Below are 23,598 nucleotides of genomic sequence, written 5' to 3'. Positions count from 1 at the left end.
CGGTTCCGAAAAACCCGGGTAAACCCGGGTTTTTTGAAGATCTTGAGAACCGGGTCTGAATAGTATGAAACCCGGTTCTCCCGGTTCCGACCAAAATATTAAAATATAAAGTAATATTTATATTTTGCTGCATTATTTTAACAAATTTATTCTATCTGGCAACGTCAACGTCAACGGCAACGTCAACGTCAACGTCGTCACTTACGTGCATCGCGAATTTTCGTGTCACGCCTCAAGCGTGGCTCTGATTGGTTGTGTCTAACCTTAGATGCTATAAGTTTCCTACGGGTGTATTACCAAAAAAAAATTAGGCTTCGAAAATGACAAAAATTAGGGTACTGAAATATATTTATTAGATTTGTCGTGAATTTGAAAAGCTGTTGATTTTACTGTTTCATATAAAGATCCAGTCATGTTTTTGTTATTGGTATCAAGCTGAAATTTATATCGAATACTCAAGTCAAGGCATAAGGTGATTGGGTATGCTGCATTGCATTGTTAGGTGAAGCTGCGAGTATCGTGAAAGAAGAAGCGGAAAAGGTTGGACTAAAAATCAATGCCAACAAAATGGAATATCTCCACATGAAACGGTATAGAGATACACGAGCTCAACGCCAAGACCTACAGGCTGGAGATACTACCTATAAAAGAGTTGCTATTTTTAGATATTATCTGGGTTGCACTATAACTGACTCACATTCCAGGGAGGAAGAAATTAATATCCGTATCCAAAATACCCTGAAATGTGGTGCAGCCTTGCATAAGGTGCTCGCGTCCAGGCTTCTGAGCAAAAACATCAAATTGCGTATATACAAAACGGTCATAAGACCAATACTTATGTATGGGTGTGAAGCCTGGACCCTGACCCATAATGAAGAACGCGAGCTCTTAGTCACCGAAAGAAGGCTTCTTCGCAAGATCTTTGGTCCCATCAGACGAGAGGATGATAGCTGGAGAGTCCGAACAAATGCCGAACTAGAAAAACTTTAGGCCGAGCCAAATATACTTGGAGAAATAAAAGCACAACGGCTTCGTTGGCTCGGATGGGTGAGGAACGAGGACTGAAGAGGGCATACTTGGGGCTACCCCTGGGCCGACCGCCAGTTGGACGACCTAAGTATCGCTGGCGCGATCGTGTAGAGGTGGACCTGCGCGTGCAACGAGCCTATAATAATTGGCAAGAGACCGCTCAGGACCGGGGAATATGGAGAGACACACACAGGGGAATTTAAAGTTACAACATTATAAAAAATAGGTTTGTTCGGAGCCCTCGGAGCGCGAGTCCGACTCGCACTTGGCCGGTTTTTTGCTTTACAGTTTGCAGTTAATGAATGAGGTTAAAGTTTATATGTGATATTATGATAACAAGGTACTTTTATAAGACTGATAAATAAAGAGAAGTATTGAATTTTGTTTCTTTGTTAATTTGATAAAATAAGACACAAGCCGCGTAAAATAAAAGGCCCATCAGGTACTTTTACAGTTACTTTTGTTTAATTTCGTATTTTTTTCCGAGGTATTATAAAAGAACCGGGTAACCCGGTTCTACCCGGTTCTGAGCTCGATTTGGAACCGGGTTTCAAAAACTTGGAACCGGACTCGGTTCTGCATGCCCTAATTTTCACTGATGGTGACGTCAATTATTGCGGTAGATGCTTGATTTTTTTTGTGTGCTAAGCTGAAAGATAGGACAATTCAGTATGGTAACATTTATTATCGTTAGATCTTCGAATGGAATAAAAAAAAAGAATTAAATGCCAAGAAAGATAAAATTACCCAGTATGTTCACAACTTCAAGGGCCCATAAAAAAATAAAATCACATAAAAAAAGTTTTCCATTTGGCTTTTAAAAACTTGCTCTATCTATCAGGTAGCTACCCTAAAAATTTCATTTTATTATTCAGAAGGCTTCGATCGAAAAATTGAAATCTAAATTTGGTACGTGCAAAAGTTGAATTAACATTATGATTAATAAAAACAAATTAAAACCAATAAATAGGTGTTTAATTACCAGAATTTTTTTTAAATAACCCCGCTGTTGCTCAATGCAAGTGCGACATCACCGTAAAAAGTTGTCTTTTAAATGCTGAATGCCCTATTATCATTTTTAATGGTTTCTTCTGAATTTCCGGGTTATTTCGTCCAAATTGTGGCATTCTCTCAAGTAGCCGAGGTCTTTTTAGTATCCCCATTGAAACAAATCAATGGGGTTTAGGTCGAGGGACCATGGAGGCCAGGCTTTAAGGCAGGAGTCACCGGCGCATGCGCAGGCTGCAACAACCAATCCATCTTTCAGGGTATCTTTGCCCTTTAGCCTGGCCTCCACGGTCCTCGGACATAAACCCTATTGATTTTTTTCCGTGGGGATACTACAAAGACGAGAGACTGCCACAATTTGGACGAAATTACCCGGAAATTCATAGTAGCAGAAGAAACCATTAAAAATGATAAAAGGGCATTCAGACATTTAAAAGACAACTTTTTACGGTGATGTCGCACTTGCATTGAGCAACAGCGGGGTTATTTTAAAAATTTCTGGTAATTGAACACCTTGTTATTGGTTTTAATTTGTTTTTATTAATCATAATGTTAATTCAATTTTTGCACGTACCAAATTTAGATTTCAATTTTTCGATCGAAGCCTTCTGAATAATAAAATGAAATTTTCAGGGTAGCTACCTGATAGATAGAGCAAGTTTTTAAAAGCCAAAAAGAAAACTTTTTTTATGTGATTTTATTTTTTTACGGGCCCTTGAAGTGGTGAACATACTGGGTAATTTTATCTTTCTTGGCATTTAATTCTTTTTTTTATTCCATTCAAAGATCTAACGATAGTAAAAGTTACCATACTGAATTGGCCTATCTTGTAGCTTAGCACACAAAAAAAATCAAGCATCTACCGCAATAATTGACGTCACCATGAGTGAAAATCTCATCGTACTCGGCGATAGGTGAAAAATTGAAAAAAAACGTCATAACTCCGAAAATACGAAAAATCGCATAACATACATGGGGGTGATTCGGATAGCCCTCTAGGTCTTCTACCTCCCAGCTTCCGTATATCACTACTTTTTGGGACACCCTGTATACTACGTATACAACCTTTACTATATATTTTGATTACACGTATACGTAGATAGAGCTACTGTATCACTGTCAAAAACGAGCCAACTTTTACATGCTCCGTCGTAGCCTGTACAGTGCCACAAACTTATCTGACCCGGTGGCAAAAACTGGAACTACGTGCCGCCATTTTGAAATGTCACATTTTCACAGACTTTTCATACGGAATATTTTGTTTATATAAAAGAAAGCGACATCAGTGACACCTGTCACCGGGTCAGATAAGTTTGTGGCACTATACAATACATTTGTGATACATACACTTGACAGCTTACACGTGTAACCTCGGCTTGTCTTTATGCATTTGATAACATAGGGTTCAAACGAATTATCAGCTGATAGTTGATTCAGTTATTTTAAAAAGTATGACTCTATTTGCCTCTTGTAGAGTTGGTAGAAGAATAATACTTCTAATTATTTTGAATGAACTACTATGTCTGTATGAACCAACTACAGCATGACACAAACTAGACTTTATACATTTCTGAAATGAAACATCGTAATATAACGACGTTGTGGTATTTAAATACTTTACAATCCTTACGTAACAAAGTAAAGGCAACCTTTTTAAATTTTAAAAGCTCTATTCTTGTTCTATTTCTATCTAACGCAAGCGATCGAGCTTTTATTTTTCGTGTTCCTAATTATAAAAGCATATTGTTGAATCGCAACTGTATAATATAAACTCTTATACATATTTGAGATGTCTTCCTGAAGTTTTAACTTTTAACTAAAACATGTCAAGGCTGTGTGTAATGGCTTGCAAACTTGAGCATGCACACATTCATCATTAGTGGTGAATTTTTAAGGATGGCAGTATTTGTGTTTATTCATTATTATTATTTTGGGTAGTATAATATTATAAATATAATATAAATTGTTATTTCATGTATGGCACATTAGTATCATGAGTCCTTAACGATTTTAAGTTTACAGAAGTATATCCACACTACCTTATGGTAAAGTTGAATATTTTTCTCAGCCTTATTAAACCATTATTTATTTGAAAAAATAATTAATATCAATTTGTCTATTATGCTGTACCATGTAGAATCCAGACATTGCAAAGTGTATCTTATACTAATATGGGTATCTATTATTATTTAGAGTTTCGGACGAAAATTATGTTTACATAATATTATGAGGATGTGGATTTTGGCCCTGAAGCTAACCCGCCGCCGCTTGCAATTCAGGTAATATTAAGAATTCATTAGTAAGTTGAAACGCCTCTCAAGATATTTCATATTACCTAATAAGTATGTACGTTTCATATAAATAACACTTGCTTTGCGAGTCACTTACTATGTATTTAACCTTTTGACCGCCAGAGCAAAAACGCATCGCCGTGCCCTCCACGCCAAGCCACAAATTCAATGAGATAACCTTGAAAATAGTAGGGATTCCAAGATGTTATCGATAAACATAATAATTCACGTCTGAATATTTGAATAAACAGCTTATAACACAAAAATAATATTTATTTAACCTCATCTCCTACTGTAAAAACTTAAGACCACATTTATAGCAACTATCAACAAAAAAAATCAACCTTTTGAGATACAAAAATACATATAAAATTGCAGCAAGTTACAGCACTATTCTCTATCAGTTACGCCCCATTGGCATGTATACATGCCAATGGCGCGGGCAACCATCCTTTTTTTTATAATCTCTCGCTTCTGATTAGGGATGTGTAGCTGTATATTATTATAACTTATCGAGTTTATTTATTAAGTTTATATGAACTATAGGTATTATTGTGGAGTGTTTATTTGTAAATATCAAAACAACTATTACCTTTAAAAAAAGGGAATTGCATTAAAACTACATATTTATTTTCCAATCATTTAGTTTAATACTTGAGTTATTACAAATACTAATTATATGTAGGTACCTATTTAGGTCAATTACCATATTTTGATATGACATAGCGACAATTTGTATCATAAGAATATTCTAATAAAGGTACTGATTAGACTTATTAGGTAATAAATTTTGAAAACTTCTAAAATGCGCAATAGTTCTTCTGTACTATAAAACTCTTCACTTGCAATTTTTGCGATTATAATATTGGTAGATACCTACTCGATAAAATATTTTTACAACTTTCCGCACTTAACAACACGGCACGCGCTTACGACGTCACCAGTCCGACATCTATTCATGTCAATGGCGCAGAAGGGATTGCATATCGATACTGTGCTAGGGATGCGCATGATTGGCGAAAAGGAAAATATTCAAATCAACAATATCCACAATATAGACAATATGGTATTATACCAAAGAATGTAGTATTTACCTTTTTTCTCAGTGACTAAGCTTATATATTTTTTTTGTAGTTATTACAAAAATTAAGCGAATTAGAGTAATTTCGCTGAAATTTTAATGAAGTTACTTGAATATTACACTACATCACTAGTAGGCACGTATACATGTCATTGGCGCGAGAGAACATGCTTTTTTAGCCATTAATTAAGTTATTTTTTGTCATCAAATATTTGAATAACTACTTGGCAATTTTGTTTACTGTGTACAATTATGTAATAACTGGGGATTCAATTCATAAACTGTATAAATAAAACACGTAAAAGTAAAGGTTTAATATGTTTATTTTGTATTTATCTATGATCTGTTTCTTGGCATGTATAGGTGTCGTTGGCGCACAGGGCACGATTGCGCATGACATCTATAGATGTCATTGGCGTTCAAAAGGTTAAATGTGTAAAGTGTACGATGAAAATTATATATTCATCTCGAGATCAAAAGTAGAAAACACTTGCGTTAAAGTATTGAAAACATCGTCCCTTTTCAAAGAATCATCTGTCATCTTCACTAATGGAATTCTATTCCTTTTAGATCAGTCCCTACATTGTTATATAACGTCCAAAACAAATGGTATTTATATTATTTATTTTAAATGTTTTTCCCGAATCTTCTTTAGAACACGGAAATGCAGGCGATGCATTGGTGTGGCATACATAGGTTTTAACTTATAAGTACTTAATGTATTTCGGTATATAATATTTAAAAATAAAAAAATATTAGATATAATGATATTATTTTATTGTAAATTGAAACAAGCTTTTAATTTATAAAATCTGTTTGATAAAATGTTCAGTTGAACCTGCCTAATAGTTAAACGGATGTTCAATTACTTAATACTTAATTTTTGGTAATAAAAAATAATTTTAATCTATTTTTGAAAACGGCTTCCAAAAAGAAGGCAATTTACTCCTCTGTATTTTTTTTTTCAGTTTTGAAGTCGCATGTAGGTATACAATATAGTTTCACAAAGAAGTACGATTGATTACCATTAATTGTTGAAATTATAATGGTTATGAGCTCGTGTGTATCCATTAAAAAAGTTTGGAAAAGTGTAGTGCACAGAACATAGTGTGTTTTCTCATTGGTTTTCTCTATGCCTGCCATCTACCTTCGCTTACAGAAACAAACTCGTTCTTTCACAAACCCGACATACAACTACTTTTTGTATAGACAGATAGGCGGCAAACTGCAATCTTATACTTATAACAATTTTAATTTATAGGTATAGTTATAATACTTATAAAATACATAAAAATATACTTTTGAACACAAGGTTCTTTTATTTATTAAACTTAGTAAGATTCTAATGTTGCCACTTTTGAAAAAACAAATAAAACATTTATTGATTTTATTGTGCCCTCGATTGCGCAGCCGCGCGATTTAAAAGCCATAATATGAATAAAGCCCCAGAACTTATCGCACAGTGTTGAAATAATGATTTAACAAAAAGTTTTTTGAAATAATCAAACAAATAGTTTAACATAGGAATAGTTTTAATTGTGAATGAACACGTACAGTAGTATCATACAGAAATGGGTAATACACAGGCAGGGGAAAAACATCCTAAAACCGGAAAATCGCCCGCAAAAGGCAGGCATTTCATGAGAAACCTAAATAAAAGGGCGTCAGGGAGGGAAAACAAAAAGCACGGTCGTAAAAAGAGCGCAAAACGCGAGACAATAGATAAGGAATTCGATAAAACATCAGAATCAGATAACAATGAAACGATTGAGGCATCCGATAACGATATGGTCGAGTGCGTGTTTAAAACATCGCGAGTGGAGGGGAGCGTGGAGACGAGTGTGCAGTCAGAGGTAACGGTGACCAGGTGCGTGCGGTCACCGACCCGCGACCACTCGCCCGGCGTCTCCGCACCGCCGCTGCCTCATGTCGCTTCGCCTGCGGACGGCTCCACCTCGGACTCAGTGTTCACAGACCCTCTCACGCCGCTCGCCGTCGAGCTGAACCAATGCTATTACTCCGCGGAAAGTGACAGCGCGCACGACGAGCTCCCGCGCACCCTCACACCCCCGCCGGCCGATGCGCGCCCGCATTCCGACTTTTCCTCCGACGACACCGACATGCCGCACGAGGAAAATGTTTCCTTGTCAGCTCGCGATATTATAGAAAAAGAAAAAAGTGACGTATTCGATGACGGAAGTGACAGGGATGAAAGTGAAAAGGTTATGGGCACTTTATTTTCAAAATCGAAAGAGGAGCCGTTTGACCGTAGAACGCATGAGTGCAATCATGATTTCCTTGATAACCGGTTAAAAGCATCCGCCGGGCAAGCCTCATTCACGCTATCCAGACATCGGAAGGTCGAACTGCCTCCAGTTGCCGCAGAATCATCACTCGACATATTAGACGACGGTAATTTTGCTTACACTGACCAATTGTTTACATAATTGTAGTAATAAGTTGCAAGTAGAATTCATCAAGTAACTTTGCAAACAATACACGACTGTCGACTACCATTTTTATAAGTAGGTAGAGTTCGGGAAATGTAAATATCGGTTAAACAATTCCCAAGCTTGATTTATAGTAGGTAGATAATAAAAAAGATTCAAGATCAAATCATGCGATCATTTCCCAGAACGAATAAATCAAGTTTACAATTGATAAGAACCTCGATAAGATTTCAATGTACACCATTAGGAAGTAACAGCTGGAAATTCGTTTGTAAATCGTACCATAAACAAGTAAAGAGGGAAAGGAATAACAGCTTGTATTTACGTAAATCTTATCATGCATAACGTAAATAATTATAATAATTATTAATTACTAACTACGTATTTATTTTATAACGATATCACAATGAGGTAAGATTGTTATCAAAATCTTAGATTAAACAATAAGTACCTAGTTTATATAATTGGCTCTATTTTATACGCCAAGTTTTAAGTAATGAAAAATAAAACTTAACTAACACATTAAAATAGGACCAACACAATTGCGATAAAACAAACTATCACACATATCTTCTGCTTTCTTTGAAATGAATTGTTGAAATTCCATCCATTCCAAGAGTCGATAAAGGTTACATCTTTGATTCTACAAACAGCAAGTACATATTCCTCATAAGATTCAAAAAAGTCAGGCAATACAGTTAGAAAATGAAAAATATAGATGTAGAGAGTAAAATATGTATGTAGGTACGTATCTTTGAGCAATTAGGTGTTCTTCGGTTGAGTGAGCTATACTAAATTAAAACACGTCATAATAAATATGGCCAATGGGCAATGTCTATATAAATAGTACCTACCTACTTACCTAGTAATAGTAAATAGGTCGACTTACCAATTATTATCCTAGATTTACGAAATTATTTTATATAAGTAAGTAGGTACAAACGCAAAGTTGGTACAAAGAAACGTTCTGTATGTAATCGCAATAATATGGAACAAGAAAGATAAAATAAAGAAAGAATAACATATAGTATGTATTTTTTACCAAGTCACATATTTAGAGCTTATATATCTTATATAATCTTATAGGCTATAGCTTATAGCTTTTAATCTAATAACTACTTTAGTTACTTCCTCAATTGATAAAATATTACAGACTAACTGTAAAACATGGGAAATAACTACACTACATTTTTAAAGCTTGTGTTTTTCTGATAAACAAACCACCTACCTTACAACACTGATAAATTTCATTTAAATCCGTAAAGTTCGTTCTTTTTCGCGGTAAGTAATTTGGACGATTTTTTAATAAATTTATCTCCTAGTTTAGCTCTATCTGGCGGTGTAGAGCTTATTAACTATCCATAAAAAAGTTATTGTCTGCCTTTTTATTATTTTAATCAGGTTAATAGCGATTTATCTGATTACGTATTGTTCTTATTGCTACTATCGGATGCCATATAAATTACAGTAATTTTATTTTATTTGTGTAATACTGCAGCTAGAATTTTTTGTAGATAGTTATATCTGCTTTCGCAATAGTGCATCGCTAAAACATCCCCTTTTTAAGTCTTCACTGAATATGATATATCTATTAATGCTAATTTAACGCTTCCAAATAAAAAATAAACGTCGTTTTGTAGTTTTTGAGAGACAGTTTTAAGCCTGAACACGTATTTTAAGCATCATCGTAGAGTTCGAAATACAAAAAAGTACATAATATAAAAAAAACAATGATGGGTTTAATTTATAGTTCAACAAATAGATGAATCATAAAAAATAATTCACAGATTATTTATATTATAATTTCTGTGGGCCGTCATTGCGCGAAGTTAGGGAAGTATAGATAAGTACTTAAGTACTTATTACTATCTTGGACATTCTTACTCATACTTGACTAACTATATCCTTGTTTAGACTTTAACCATAATATAAGAAATTCACTCATAAATTGTCATTTCTATTTTGGAGTTAAATATAAACGTGAGTAGGTATGTATAAATTCAGAAGTCTGTTAGTTATGTTCTTCTGATGAGGACGTAAAATTTTCTGTCTGAGTACTTCATCAAAAACCATAATGACAAAGAAGGACGACTGGACCATATTAACTATGATATTATGTTCCAGTCTATAAATCTTTTCTGTAATAGGTACATGCCGTGCTAACAATGAGTGATTCGTATACCTATAATCAATAAACTGTGCTAGAGTTTATTGAATGTTACCTAATGGGCAATTGAATGTTTTTATACAACCTGTATTTTGAAGTGAAACTTTTGGTATCTTTGAATCTTGCCAAAGAAGTTTCACTTCTGACATGGGTGCTCGGCACACACCCTCTTTTTTAATTACATACCTTTATATGTATTTATAATTTCCAGAAAAAGATAGGCGCCATTCTAGTGTTAGCGACGCACCAATGACAGAATCCAACGTGCTCAGAAAAGTGGCTTCATTGACGTTGGACAAGCACACAGAGAGTAAAGTCGTGCGTCCCAAATTTGTTCCTGAGAAGTTGGATTTTCAACTGTATGAAAAATTTGAAGGTTTGTATTGAGGAATTATTGTTTGTTTCGTTTCTGCCAAATAAATATACAATTTATTTAGGCATAAATATCTATAAGGTATCCCTTATCTACGTATTGATCGCATTATTAGCTATCTACATTCTACCTTTATTTAACGTAGGTTATTCAGAAGAATTTGGTAGGTAACCTAAAATAGCTACAATTAAGGTAAAGTAAAACATTTTAATAATTGGCAATTGGCATTCTTATCAATGTTTACATCCTATAAACCGTATTCTGAGGCAGGTGTCACCAGTTTGAATTTATAGATAGCACGTATGTTTTTGAGATCATTTTCGAATCAATGATTCAGCAGATTCCACCCACTATAATATCGCCTTTTTGCGTGTGGTTTTAAGAATGGTGTTTATAAACGATTACTCACAATTTATGCTCTCAGTCCTCATCCATTAGCAAAACGTGACAAACTAAATACATCTTGTATTATCAAGACGCTAAACTAAAATAAATATTGACTCGCTGATCATGTTTTAATTACGGCCGCGGCGCTGGTCTACAGGTGAATGAACAACATTAAACGTAAAACGATAACAAAATTTATCTTTTAATAGTAGATATCTATGTATCTAAAATGCCTAAATCTTATCTTAACGAATCATTTAGCTGCAGTACAGATAATAATTGAGTGGCTAATGTAGTGTGTACGTGACCTAGAATATAGTTGGACCTAAAAGAGAAAATGCGTTTATCAACGAATCGTGTTAACTTCACAAATAGTACAGTTGCTCAGTTTAATTACGTGAAGTTTCTGAGTAAATATCAATCAAAGAAGAAAGGAATTCAAGACATAGTGACCATATTAGGTTTACACAGTGATGAAATCGCATCCTTTGGACCATTTACAGCCAAAAGTGATGTGAATTGCGAAAAGCCGGGAGATTTAAATAGATCGAATGCCTTAGTGTTACGTGTTTCTAAGAAGTTAAAAGTGAACTTTGAGAGAACAATGCAGTGGTATGTTATTGTGTTGAGTGTGCACGGCAGGATCCTAAAAATGAAATTCGAATTCGATATACGAACATGTGAATTGAATACAAAGTTAGTTCAGAATAAGTGTGTTTTAAATCTTTTTCTCCTCGGTGAATATCAAAGTAAGTTGTTTAGTGGTGACATAATTAAATACCTAAAAGACTAAACCTAATAGTTAGTTACAAGAGATTTCTGGAAGTAAAAGAGGAAAATAAATATACTTAATGACATGCTTAACTATTTATGTGAGAAGATTTTTTTCGATCAAGAAAAAATTCTCATTAATAAAGCATTTGAATGCTTTAAATTAAACTATAAAACTAAATATCAAATCTATTTCGGTGTATGATAATATGCCATTTTTGAACATCGAATCACGAATCTCCTTTTGAAGTGAAACTTCTTTAGGCGCGTTGAGAGTAAAATTTCAAGGTCGTGTCATGGAATAAGGCGACGACTTTGGTACCTATTTTTGAATAGTGCCAAAGAAGTTTCACTTCTGACACGTGTGCTCGGCATACACGCTCTTTTTTACTTATAATATCATTGGTTATTACTTATTAACGGCTAACGCTTTAATATTTAAAAAGTCAAATTTAAAAAAATCTACTAGGGAGTAGTTAGCGTGGCACTCGGCTAAACAGCAGCTTATCTTTTTTATAAATCCCGGATAGGAATCTGATGAAGTCATTATAAACTTACAACTTCTATTATGTAACTAACAACCTCAACAAGGTCGTTTTGATTTTTTTTTATTTTAAACAAGTTGGTATCAAATGTCGAAATAAGAATCAAACTGATATTGGGTGGATAAAAAATACGCCTATTATTTTATTTAGGTACATCGCACATGTATGTCATGCCTATTTTGAATGACAGTCACGGATTGTCAATGTCAATTATATCAAAATATGTCCAAAAGTTTTCAATTTTATTAAATTTTTAATTCGCATTTTACGGTTCAAAATTATTTGTATATTTATTTCGTAAAAAATATTTAAATAAGAAATCAAATTTCTAGTGAAGTGTATCATAAAAATCACCTAAATTAGGGTTTTTACAAAGGTTAGAAAATAACTCGATTGGCTGTTTTTATAAACAACAATGATGTGTTTCGATAAAACCAGTTATCTTTATCAAACTTGTATGATGAGCAGACCTAATTTTATGACCGTTTAGTTAACTGTATAATAATTTGTTTTCAGGGCAGATGCTTTTAAATTGGTTTGTATCGTCAGCTGAAGCAGATTTATCAAAGAACATATCAAACAGCCAAGATCTAAGAATTCTTGGTATTCAATACTGTACCCCCCTACTGGCAGCTGGAGTGCTGCGCCAAATATGTGATAAAGATGCACCTACAGAAAAAATATTTAAGGTACTTATTCACTCGAAGTACTTATCACACAACTATGAATATATTTTGGAACACCACAGTTTTTTTCGCGCACTTTTTACTGTTTTATATTTTCTATTATTAATCCTTGATTATTACTGACACCTAATAGTTTTCACAAATAATTTCTCTCTTTACAGCCAAACTTAATGTATTATTGGGCACACATGGAACCGCCAGTATCTCAACCTGTCGCTCCAGGTCGTCTACATACAACATCATGGCCTCCTCAAAAAGAACCTTTTTCTGGAAAACAAATTCAGTCTTATCAAACAATGAATACTCAACAATTTTATAGTTTAAACAATAATGAAGAAATCAGTGATATTACAGAAGCTAAGCTTGTTATTGCTGATTTAAAAAGAAAACTACTAGAGTTAGAACAACAATTGGAAAATTATAGAGAACTCTCAATAGGTGGAACAGAAAGTAAAAGTTTGAAACCAAATAATAGTTCAGAACAAAGTGAATTATATACACTTCAATTGGTGAATCGAGAAGTGCAAACAAATAACAATAGTAATGATCATAGTAGGCTGGCTGATAAATCTGTGATAAATGCATCGAAACCAGATTCATTATTAAGGACAAGTGTAAATAGTGAATGTAATATAGCATTAAGTAAATTAGATTACAAAAATGACAGTAATCATACTAATAAAGAACTGGAACATGAACAAAGATCTTTGAAAATAGAAAACTATTGCAAATTGAACAAAAGCAGAGAATATAATCTCGCATTAAGAAATGATACTTCCCTAGACCATGAAACAAGGAGCACTAATGATATAATTACAAATAAATTGGAGAAACAACATATAAATGAGACTCAAAAAATTAATAGATTATCTAACAATAATCAGAATCTGAATATAAATTTAATATGTGATAGTTCATCAGATGCATCATATGTTAGTACCACCACAGAGTCAATTGGTAACCTAAATAGCAATATCAAAGATACTGATAGGAACAATTTTAGGTCTCTTAGTCCTCCTACAACACAAGTCTTATATACTCATAATAATCAACTTGCCTCAGAACCTTTATCACTAGATTTATCACAATCTGAACAGAGCTGGAAATCAATTGAAACTGAAATCAAAGAAGATAATGCAGTTATATCTATATCACAGAATAATCAAATTGAACAGGAAAATAATTCTCAGGCATTGCCTAATCAAGATAAAGAGAGACAAGAATTAGTAGAAACACCGTTACATATATCTGAAAATTTAAAAGATGAATTGCTTCAGCATACACATCCACAACCACCACCATTACCTGGAATGTCCCCACCGCCGCCACCCACGCCCGGAACAAAATCTTCTGATAAATTAGATGAAAAATCATCTGAATCTCTCATAAAAGATGCTCCTCCAACATTTGAAAAGAACTGTACATTATTGGATGCAACATCACAATCTATACCACCTCCACCACCTATGCCTGCTATGGATGCAACAGCTCCTTTACCTGAATTAGCAACCATACCTGGTAAAAAACTCTCACCAACCTCTATGCCTGAAACAGAAACATCACATAGTAGTATGGTTCCACCACCACCCCCCATGCCTGGAATGGTGCCCCCACCCCCACCCCCCATCCCTGGAATGGTGCCCCCACCCCCACCAATGTCAGGCATGGCGCCACCACCACCACCTCCGATGCCCGGTATGGGACCACCACCCCCAACAATGCCTGGTATGGGACCACCACCCCCACCAATGCCCGGTATGGGACCACCACCCCCACCAATGCCTGGTATGGGACCACCACCCCCACCGATGCCCGGTATGGGACCACCACCCCCACCGATGCCCGGTATGGGACCACCACCCCCACCAATGCCTGGTATGGGACCACCACCCCCACCAATGCCGGGATGTGGAATACCGCCACCACCGCCTATACCCGGCATGGGTCCCCCACCTCCTCCCATGACGGGATTGGGCCCACCTACTGCAGGCATACCACTACCACCGAATTCCTTGCCATTAGCCCCGGGACCACCGCCACCTCCTTCAGGACCTGTACCCTTCCCGACGCCACCTGTTGGAGGTTGGAATATGCAAAGAGCCAGTAAGTATACAGATTTCAAAAACAAATATAATATATCATAAAATGATAACAATAACTCATACTTAATATAAATGATAACTTAAACAATTATTTTTTTATTCAGCCTTAAGGAAAACGCCCATAAAACCAGCCGCTCCCATGAAACCTTTATACTGGACACGCATATTGGCTGCGCCTACGATACGCACAGGACAGGGTGAAATTGATTCGGGATTCAAACCACTATGGCTCGAAATCGATGAGACGAAATTGGACAATATTGATGAATTTACGGATTTATTTTCGAGACAAGTTGTAAAGGCGCCTGTAAAGAAAAAAGTAGAAGTTAAAACAAAAATTCAACCAATAAAAATACTAGATAGTAAACGCTCACAAAATGTTGGTATACTTGCACAAAGTTTACATGTAGAATTTTCAGAGATTGAAAACGCTATTTACAATTTTGATACGTCAGTTGTTAGTTTAGAAGCTTTACAACAAATTTATGAATTGGTAAGGCATTCTTAATTCTATATTTCTTTTATATGAGGCTTTATTTCATCGTGATTAATATTGAAAATCCTATTCTAGCGCGCAACGTCTGAGGAACTATCAATGATTAAGGAGCATCTTCAAAGCAAACCCGATATTCCGTTAGATAAACCAGAAGCATTTCTACATGATCTATCGGGTATACCGAATTTCGCTGAACGAATATCGTGTTTTATGTTCCAAGCGGAATTTGAAGATGCTGTGAACACAACTATGCATAAATTAGATAATTTAAAAAATACCTGTGAGGTAAAATAATTAATTGAACCAAAATATTTTTTTTTCATTTTTTTTTTGAAAATTAAAATAAAATGTTTGTTTTTCTTTTCAGTTCCTAATATCTAGCGAATCTCTTAAGCAGCTATTTGCTATAATTTTAACTCTTGGTAATTATATGAATGGAGGCAATGGTCAAAGAGGACAGGCTGATGGTTTTGGACTTGAAATATTGGCCAAATTAAAAGATGTGAAGGTAACAATAACATTTTCATGAATTTTATTTTTATAAGTTACCTTTCTGCATATTTAACAATCAACTGAACAAATTTAATACATATGGTGTTTCCACAACATCAAAGACAATATTTAGCATGGGTTACTTTATGACGAGCGATGGTATAGTTCAGTTTAGATCTTATAATATAATCTACCTATTCAATTAATAAAATTATTGAGTAAAAGTCATAAAGTATAAACTCGATAATTTTATAAATAAAATTTTGAATAAAACTTTATCTTTATTGTTTCCAGTCAAAACAGTCAACGGTGACGCTATTGCACTTCATAGTGAGAACGTACATGCGGCAACAAGGCGGGGCTCTCTCTAGTAACTGCGTCTTACCGGTTCCCGAGCCGGGGGATGTTTACCGAGCTGCCGCTTTGGATTTTGCCGATGTTGCCAGCAATTTGACAGCACTGAGGGAACAACTTGAAGGTATACATGATACTGATTTAGGAAAGTATGAAGTTGACACATTAAATTATGTTAATTAATTTAATTTAATTTTTTTTTTTATATTTTATTATTAAGTCTGTCAAGTGCGAGTCGGACTTGCAATAATAAGGGTTTTGTACAAATTAACTACAGAGCAACTGCAAAAAAATTACCCATCCTATTCATATCGGCGCCAACCGATACGGTCCTAACCGATCACGGTTCATGACCTACAGCCTGGTCCCGTTTTACCCTTTAGGTACGGAATTCTAAAAAGTGATCAAAAGATAGTGTTATAATATTGTAACAATGTATTTTCAGATGTTTATTTTTTACAGGATGTAAGGATAAAATGAAGAGGGTAATCGAGGCGGATGCAATTCGAAATTCACCCGACGAGATGTCGGGCGGCGAGGGGAACAAAAGATTGGAAGTTTTCAAAGATAAAATGACAACATTCATTGAGGCAGCTGAAGAAAAGTTAAAGACTGAAGATGAAAACTTGACAGAATGTCGGAACAAGTTTATAGCAACAGTCAGATTCTACCAATACACCCCTAAATGTGGTAAAATTGAAGAGTGTGAACCGAAAGAATTCTTCTCACTGTGGACATCGTTCTGCAGTGATTTTAAGGATATCTACAAGAAAGAAGAACAGTTAGCAATTAAAGAAAAGTATGAATCTTACTAATATTGTGCTAGGTCTCACATATCCAATAAAAAAAATACACCGTAATACTCAAACTAAGTAAAAATAACTTGCCATCATTCCTAAAAATATGCTTTAAAAATTATTAAGAGTAAATGCTACTTCTCAAAATAAACAGAAAACATTTATAGGAAGAAATGTAATTTACAAATTTTTATTTTTCAGGTTAAAAGAAACTAAAAAAATGCATGAAGAGAGAAAATCTCAAACACTAACTCAACCAAAAAAGGAAGGTGGATTAAAGGCACGTCTACAAAAATTGTCCAGTGTCAGGAAATGATTTGCTCATTTTTACTCCCAGTTGAGATTCAGCATTTGCTTTATACATTCCTGTAGCTTTTATATTTCGAAATAGCCTAACGTAGCTACGTTACAATTTTGTAAACGAGGTTTTTTATAAAATTCATGTGAAAGGCTGTGCAACATTGAATTATTATAATCTTAAATTATTATAATATTTATGTTATTACATACATTTTTATATAAAAGGGCACTGGCAACTAATAATGTAGGATGTGATCAACTTATAAATGTTAATTTTATACACATGTTTAAATATTTTGAAGTCTTTGATCTGATGTTTATATGTAATACAAATATATTGCCCCATAATGGTATACTTATCAGAAAATATTATCAAATTAATTACAGAAGACATGATTAGATGTTTTGGCATTTATAAGCAGATATTACTACTAAAGTATATTATACTTTAAAGAGGTATATGCAATATGCATAACTCTGCCAATGATATTATTAGGTTACAGGTTAAATAAAACATTTATCATTGATATATACATTTCAATGTTGATAGCATATCAAATAATTATGTTATATACTGTATATGTAACTATTGAATACATGTGTATAGTGAAATTTTATTAAAATAATTTCATTATTTCGCAAAAGTAATATAGATCAAAGATGTCATATAATATTATGATTTTGGCATTCTTAAATTACACATGAATTCAGATAGCATTTGATGTTTCTGCAGAAAACTTTAACTTAAAAAAATATTTTGCTAACTTTTTTATTTATGTCATTTCGTAATTCTTTTCATTTTGAAGATACCAAAAGTATGACCCAAATGTAAACCATTAAATAATATATTAAGATTGCTATAAACATAACTTTGGAAGCTAATAATATTACCTTATCAATAAATAATAAAAATAAAATAAAAAATAAATTTTTTTTTTAATTTAAATGCAATACATGTATTCATGTCTTAAATGGAAGATAATAATTAATATAGGAATATATTAAAACACAGCTTGTGTATTCTTTAAAAATGTACCTGATGTATGATTTCTAGCATGTTACTTTTATGTATATAAATGGTGCTTATGCAAAGCTACAAAGTTTTGCAACATGATTGATAAATAATACATATTTAAAATGATTCTATTGTTTTATTTGTAATCCAAACATTTTTCTTGCCATATTCTTTTAAACTTCCTTTGTAGCTTTCGGGGTATAGTCTTATTGGTGTCAAGATTTAGCAAACAAGTTTTTAATGCTTGCCATTGCATGAAACTAAGATGACTGGTTAAGGCATTGTCATTTGATTCATTCCTTAAGTTTTCCTCTTTGTTTATAAAATCTTTCAAAGAATTTATATTTGTAACTGTGTCAATTGTGTGAACAGCAGCTTTATTTTCATTGCTCAGTGGCTCATCTGTAGATTTACCTAAAGTATTTCTAGAAACTGCTATACCCAAATCAGTCTGTTTTAGATGTACTTCTTCACTATGAAATGTTTCCTTTATAGAAGGTAATTTTATTTCATGTTCATCAGAATTGTCTATATTTTCATTGATCTGACTTACATAATCCAAAATGTTCTCACATAAATCTCCTGAATCATCTTCCATAGCAATTGCTTCAATGTTTATTTTAATTTTACAAGTCCATTCAAAACTTCCAAGACTATTTAGATTTTTCATATCTAACCATTCTTCCAAGTCATTGGGCAATTTAAAATCTGAAGGTAAAAAAGCTAAGCCTTTAATTTCAAGCTTTCCTATAACTTGATATAGCTGATTATACCAGTTGCATGAATGTTGTAACAGAACAAGTGTCATAGACCATATTCTACATAAAAGAGCATATGGCATCAAAGACATCCAGTGACTCTCTCCTCGTTTAATTCTATCTAAGTAAAAAATTGCAGACTGCTTAGAGCAAACTACAATTCTTAGCATTAGTTTAGAAAATGACATTATCCTAATTAAAATGTATTCTAACATTTGCCTAGTAGGTAGGTATAATTCACTGTCGTTTTCTTTCGGTAAATATGATGAAAAATTTTCTACATCCTTCAAAAGGTTTAGAGTCAAATATTTCCTCAGTGCCGTATTTACCTTTTTAAAATTACGGTAGCCCATATCATTGCGAAATTTCTTGTCAAATTTGTATAAGAATCTGGATAATATAGCAGCTTCTTTATGAAGAGGGGATTGTCTAGATAAAATCTCAATTATGTTATTTGTTGTATAGGTTAATTCTTTAAAATCTGAAATAATAACAGAAAAAGAGCACGGTTATTATACAACTAAAATCAGTTATTATTTATTTAAAGCTTTATTCACCTACCTAACTTTTGTTTACAAAGAAATGTGTTCACTGGAGGCGGTAACAAAGATTGATCATTCCATGGCTCGAGCATTTTATATTCTAGGCGGGTAAGGATTTACCTTTTTTTTATAGAAATTTCATTAATTAATTAATAATAATCGCTGTTTGACGTGAACTCGAAACAGTTTTTAGGTTATTACCTACCATGTAAATATTGTAATTTGTAATCAGTGTAGTGTCTAGACATGGGTAGGTAATGCGTGTAAACTGTAATAGTACAAAAGTAATATCACTTTGACACGTAATGCAACATCACGCATTACGCATCAGTTACAAACATCACTCGCATCACTCACTTTTTTTATTTTGTTGTACATTTGCTTGCTTTCATTACAATTATTAACAAACAACATAAAGTACGTGGCCAAGTATGAAGGAAAATCAACTACATTTTTTAAATATTTACTTAAATTGTAATTTTACGATATGTAATAACTAATAAGTATTGCAGTTATTATTGCTATTTTTCAATATTATGATCTGTAATACTTCACATATCACCATTAATATAATATAAACATTATAATATTATTAATGTCATCATTTCATTAAAAATCGATCGGGTAATGTAGGGTAATGTGTGATGTTACGGAGTAATATCACTTCCGTGGAAGAGATGCGTGATGTTGCATTACTATTTGACGTACTGTTTTGCGCATGTCTAGACTAGTGTCAAGTGTGACAATGTCATTATCAATGTCAATATTATTTTTTTTATATTTAATGGCCTGGAGCAAGGCCCGCGCAACTCCCGCGCAACTCCCGCGCAATAATTTTTTACTAATTTTTCGAGTTTGCCAAAAATAAGAGGCTAATTCCAGCAGATAAAAATGTTGATTATAATAGCGAAAATATTTTAGAGATGTCGAATACAGTTGAGTTTGAACAATACTAGAGTGTTGGAGAGTATTGGCATTTCTGTACAAAGGATTGAAAGAAAAAAAAAGACCTTTTCTTCGCGTTAGTATATTGTAAAAGTGTAAACTATCTCAAAATTACATTATATATAATACTTATTTTATACAGCATTGGTATTGTAGGTGGAATCCATTATTCCATATCTTCCAGTTGTTCTCGCATCAAGCCTTCGAAAATGGTAGAGTCTGGTGGGAGCCATTCACAACTAGTGTCTTCTGATGAACATACCTTAATAATAAAAAAATCAATTTAAGAAATATTTTTTTTTAACTGGATGAAGACCATTTAAAAAATACTTACCTGACATTTGCAGCTAGCCGCTTCAACGTAATGATAGACTTCTGTTCCAGGTTCTACTCCAGGGTCACAATGACGCAACTTGACCGAAGAGTGCTTCCTTTCACCATGAACACATACAGGGTGATGAGATTCTTTGTAAGGGAACTGCCAATGAGATATCTGGAAATATATAATTTCTGTTTATACTTTTTTCCCATGTCTCTGATACTTTTTATTGAAAGAGTACAGCCGTATTTAAAAAGCCCACACATACTTCGTAGGACAAACAATAACCCCAACAGGACATGATTTTAACTTCATCCCAGCATCGCAGGCCGTTGAAATCAGTCTGCACAGCTTTATGAGAGTATCGCTTAGGTTTACACCTGGCGCTAGATGGTGCACCACTACAGGAAATAATTAAGCACCATAATGTAAGGACAAGCAATGTAATGCATATTTTACTCCTGACACTCATTTTGTAGATTTAGTAGAAATCTTGTAAGTTCTTTGTTTACAAATATATTTCTTTAAAACAAATCTTCTCTAAGTATGATTTAAGTATGACTGTACTCATCTTGAATCCGAGCTTTTTATAGGTGCAAAGTAGACGTCATGGTATTACTTCCATGTCAATACACATCACGACAGTATACAAGCCATTAGGTTGATGATTCCGCTGGATAAAAATACTCTTGGAATACATTAGAATATTAAGTATACAATTATTATAAATATTTTGTTACATTTAACTGTTAACATTTATTACATTTTCTTACTATCTAAATTAAGTGCTTTTATATAAGCACTATATCTAAAAATATCATTATTGCTATAGCTTATTTAATTTATTCCAGGCTAAAATTCTATCATTAAAACAAGTCAATTTGTACCTATTAATACATACTTAGGCGTATATTAAATACCCTTCAGTATTCTTATTTACTTTCCCTCCAGATGTTAGATTTTCCAAATTCCATTCTATATACCTACATATATATTATTCCGTAATTATTGCAGATATCAAAAAACAAATTGATATCGAAAGTACCTAACTACTTTACCTAATGAGTAAAATGACAATAATTAACTACTTTTAAAAATATAACGAGAAATATGTAAAAATTTAACTTTAAACCCTCCCATACATTTTATATGAGATACTAGCGGCCCGCCCCGGCTTCGCCCGTGGTACATATGAAAAATAGATGTTGGCCGATTCTCAGACTTACCCGATATGCACAGAAAATTTCATGAGAATCGGTCCACCCGTTTCGGAGGAGTATGCAGACTAACATTGTGACACGAGAATTTTTTATATAAGATGAATAATGAATATCCCATGTACATTTAATATGAAAAAAAATAGTTTCTTTTTTTGGTTTTTTGCCTTCATTACTTCGCAAATTTTAAGGAAAGTTCATTAAGAAACTCTAGATAGAGCTCCTTATTGTATTTCACAATTAGGACATCACTTCGAAAATCTGCTTTGAATACAAAATGTAGGTAAGGGAAATAAAATGTATTTTTTTTGGGTTTTAAATTATTTTTTAATTATTATTTAACGTTTTATTCTTAAAAAGTTATTATTGCCATTTTACTCATTAGATATGAATTTAAATATGATGTGTGAATAATGAACTTACCTACAAATAGTCGTATATGTCTTTTATTTTTATGGTTGCCTGGAAGAGACTGCTTCTAAGCAATAAGTCCGCCTAATATATACTTTCTAAATAGATGTGTCATTTCATTTCGGTTCCTGATAAAATACAATGAAGGATCATAAATAAAATAATGTAGTTTCCTCTTCGATTATAATTTAATCTGTTATGTACCTAAAATTTCAAAATATTTAATAAATATAAAAAATAGGTCTGTATTTTGATGACAACTTTATCTATTATAATAAATTGACAGTCAATTCTCAAATAATTAAGCTGAAAGCTCAGTTTTTTTTAAATATAATAGGTTCATATTTTAAAAAATAATGTAGGTAAAGTCTGGTAAAGTGTCGAGAACACTCATCATACGCTGTTCAGTTTGTGAATACGATTCAATCAGAATATTCTATCAGGTAATTTGACTAGCCTAACTAGTTTAAGCGTTTAGCTTAACATAGGTAAGCCGTATGAAGTTAGTTCATGCGTGATGCGCGTAACTATTTAATATTATACTACTTATACATAAATTAAATAATATGAGCTAGAGCTGGAGTAGAGTCAACATAGAAATAATATGATTCGTTTTTGAACAGAACTTTCACGGTAAATCAAAATTATGATTGAAATTGGTGCATCTGATAGGTCCATAGGAACCCAAGGAAATTACGGCCACCCATTTGGTAAATATTGTTAATTACTATGATAATAAAATTATAGAACATTATGATTTAAAATGAAAAAGCTTCAACTTTTACTAATACATAATAAGTTTTATTTTAGATCGTAATATTTTCTTCTCTAGAAATACATCGTCTAATTAAATTTGATGTGGTAATGTTTGTAATGTAATGTAGGTAATGTACTTCTTTTTTTTCTTCTTCTTTTTTCAAATGGTAACTCCCGATCCCAGTAGGTATAATAATGTAATTTTTTTGTCATTTTCTAATGACGGCTGTCAAAAATTTCATAATCGATTTGTCAATGTCTTTTCACAAATCGCAATCAGTCATTCAATTCAATTGTCAATTCCAA

The 23,598-nt window shown here is 33.2% G+C and overlaps 3 protein-coding genes across 4 annotated transcripts; 1 reads left to right on the top strand and 2 right to left on the bottom strand.

The window, feature by feature from the left end:
- The first annotated feature begins 6,878 nt into the window (after window positions 1–6,878).
- On the top strand, window positions 6,879–18,470 carry LOC149908854 (uncharacterized). 2 transcript variants are annotated; one of them, XM_090120425.1, is made up of 10 exons: window positions 6,879–7,821; window positions 10,238–10,402; window positions 12,619–12,791; window positions 12,950–14,891; window positions 14,995–15,383; window positions 15,462–15,671; window positions 15,754–15,894; window positions 16,173–16,356; window positions 16,695–17,031; window positions 17,231–18,470. In XM_090120425.1, exons 1-10 carry the CDS (start codon window positions 6,981–6,983, stop codon window positions 17,343–17,345), a joined length of 4,497 nt encoding a protein of 1,498 aa, XP_089976551.1. In that variant the 5' UTR covers window positions 6,879–6,980; the 3' UTR covers window positions 17,346–18,470. The 2 variants fall into 2 exon arrangements, with proteins under 2 accessions (XP_089976551.1, XP_089976552.1); XM_090120426.1 differs by lacking the exons at window positions 6,879–7,821; window positions 10,238–10,402 and adding an exon at window positions 11,109–11,535.
- Window positions 18,461–19,848, bottom strand: LOC149908853 (uncharacterized). The gene is made up of 2 exons (XM_090120427.1): window positions 19,664–19,848; window positions 18,461–19,583 (listed from the first exon to the last, which is right to left on the bottom strand). Exons 1-2 carry the CDS (start codon window positions 19,734–19,736, stop codon window positions 18,481–18,483), a joined length of 1,176 nt encoding a protein of 391 aa, XP_089976553.1. The 5' UTR covers window positions 19,737–19,848; the 3' UTR covers window positions 18,461–18,480.
- An 820-nt stretch (window positions 19,849–20,668) lies between these two features.
- On the bottom strand, window positions 20,669–21,447 carry Gpb5 (Glycoprotein hormone beta 5). The gene is made up of 3 exons (XM_090101577.1): window positions 21,177–21,447; window positions 20,924–21,082; window positions 20,669–20,851 (listed from the first exon to the last, which is right to left on the bottom strand). Exons 1-3 carry the CDS (start codon window positions 21,378–21,380, stop codon window positions 20,756–20,758), a joined length of 459 nt encoding a protein of 152 aa, XP_089957703.1. The 5' UTR covers window positions 21,381–21,447; the 3' UTR covers window positions 20,669–20,755.
- Window positions 21,448–23,598: the final 2,151 nt, after the last annotated feature.

The sequence above is a fragment of the Colias eurytheme genome, chromosome 4 (assembly GCF_061535395.1).
Source record: "Colias eurytheme isolate Ceu_HAF_F1 chromosome 4, ilColEury1 Martin Lab GWU primary, whole genome shotgun sequence".
Lineage (NCBI taxonomy): Eukaryota > Metazoa > Arthropoda > Insecta > Lepidoptera > Pieridae > Colias > Colias eurytheme.
The sequence above is the reverse complement of the archived record's forward strand: the minus strand, read 5'-3'. Positions and strand labels throughout refer to the sequence as shown.

Excerpts from the sequence above, each read along its gene's own strand:
- LOC149908853 (XM_090120427.1), bottom strand. The coding sequence starts at position 19,736 with ATGCTCGAGCCATGGAATGATCAATCTTTGTTACCGCCTCCAGTGAAC. Across the intron at positions 19,584-19,663 it reads TCTTTGTAAACAAAAGTTAG|ATTTTAAAGAATTAACCTAT; the intron begins GTAGGTGAATAA and ends TTATTATTTCAG.
- Gpb5 (XM_090101577.1), bottom strand. The coding sequence starts at position 21,380 with ATGAGTGTCAGGAGTAAAATATGCATTACATTGCTTGTCCTTACATTA. Across the intron at positions 21,083-21,176 it reads GTTATTGTTTGTCCTACGAA|ATATCTCATTGGCAGTTCCC; the intron begins GTATGTGTGGGC and ends ATATATTTCCAG. Across the intron at positions 20,852-20,923 it reads CGGCTAGCTGCAAATGTCAG|GTATGTTCATCAGAAGACAC; the intron begins GTAAGTATTTTT and ends TTTATTATTAAG.
- LOC149908854 (XM_090120425.1), top strand. The coding sequence starts at position 6,981 with ATGGGTAATACACAGGCAGGGGAAAAACATCCTAAAACCGGAAAATCG. Across the intron at positions 10,403-12,618 it reads ACTGTATGAAAAATTTGAAG|GGCAGATGCTTTTAAATTGG; the intron begins GTTTGTATTGAG and ends ATTTGTTTTCAG. Across the intron at positions 17,032-17,230 it reads CAGTTAGCAATTAAAGAAAA|GTTAAAAGAAACTAAAAAAA; the intron begins GTATGAATCTTA and ends TTTATTTTTCAG.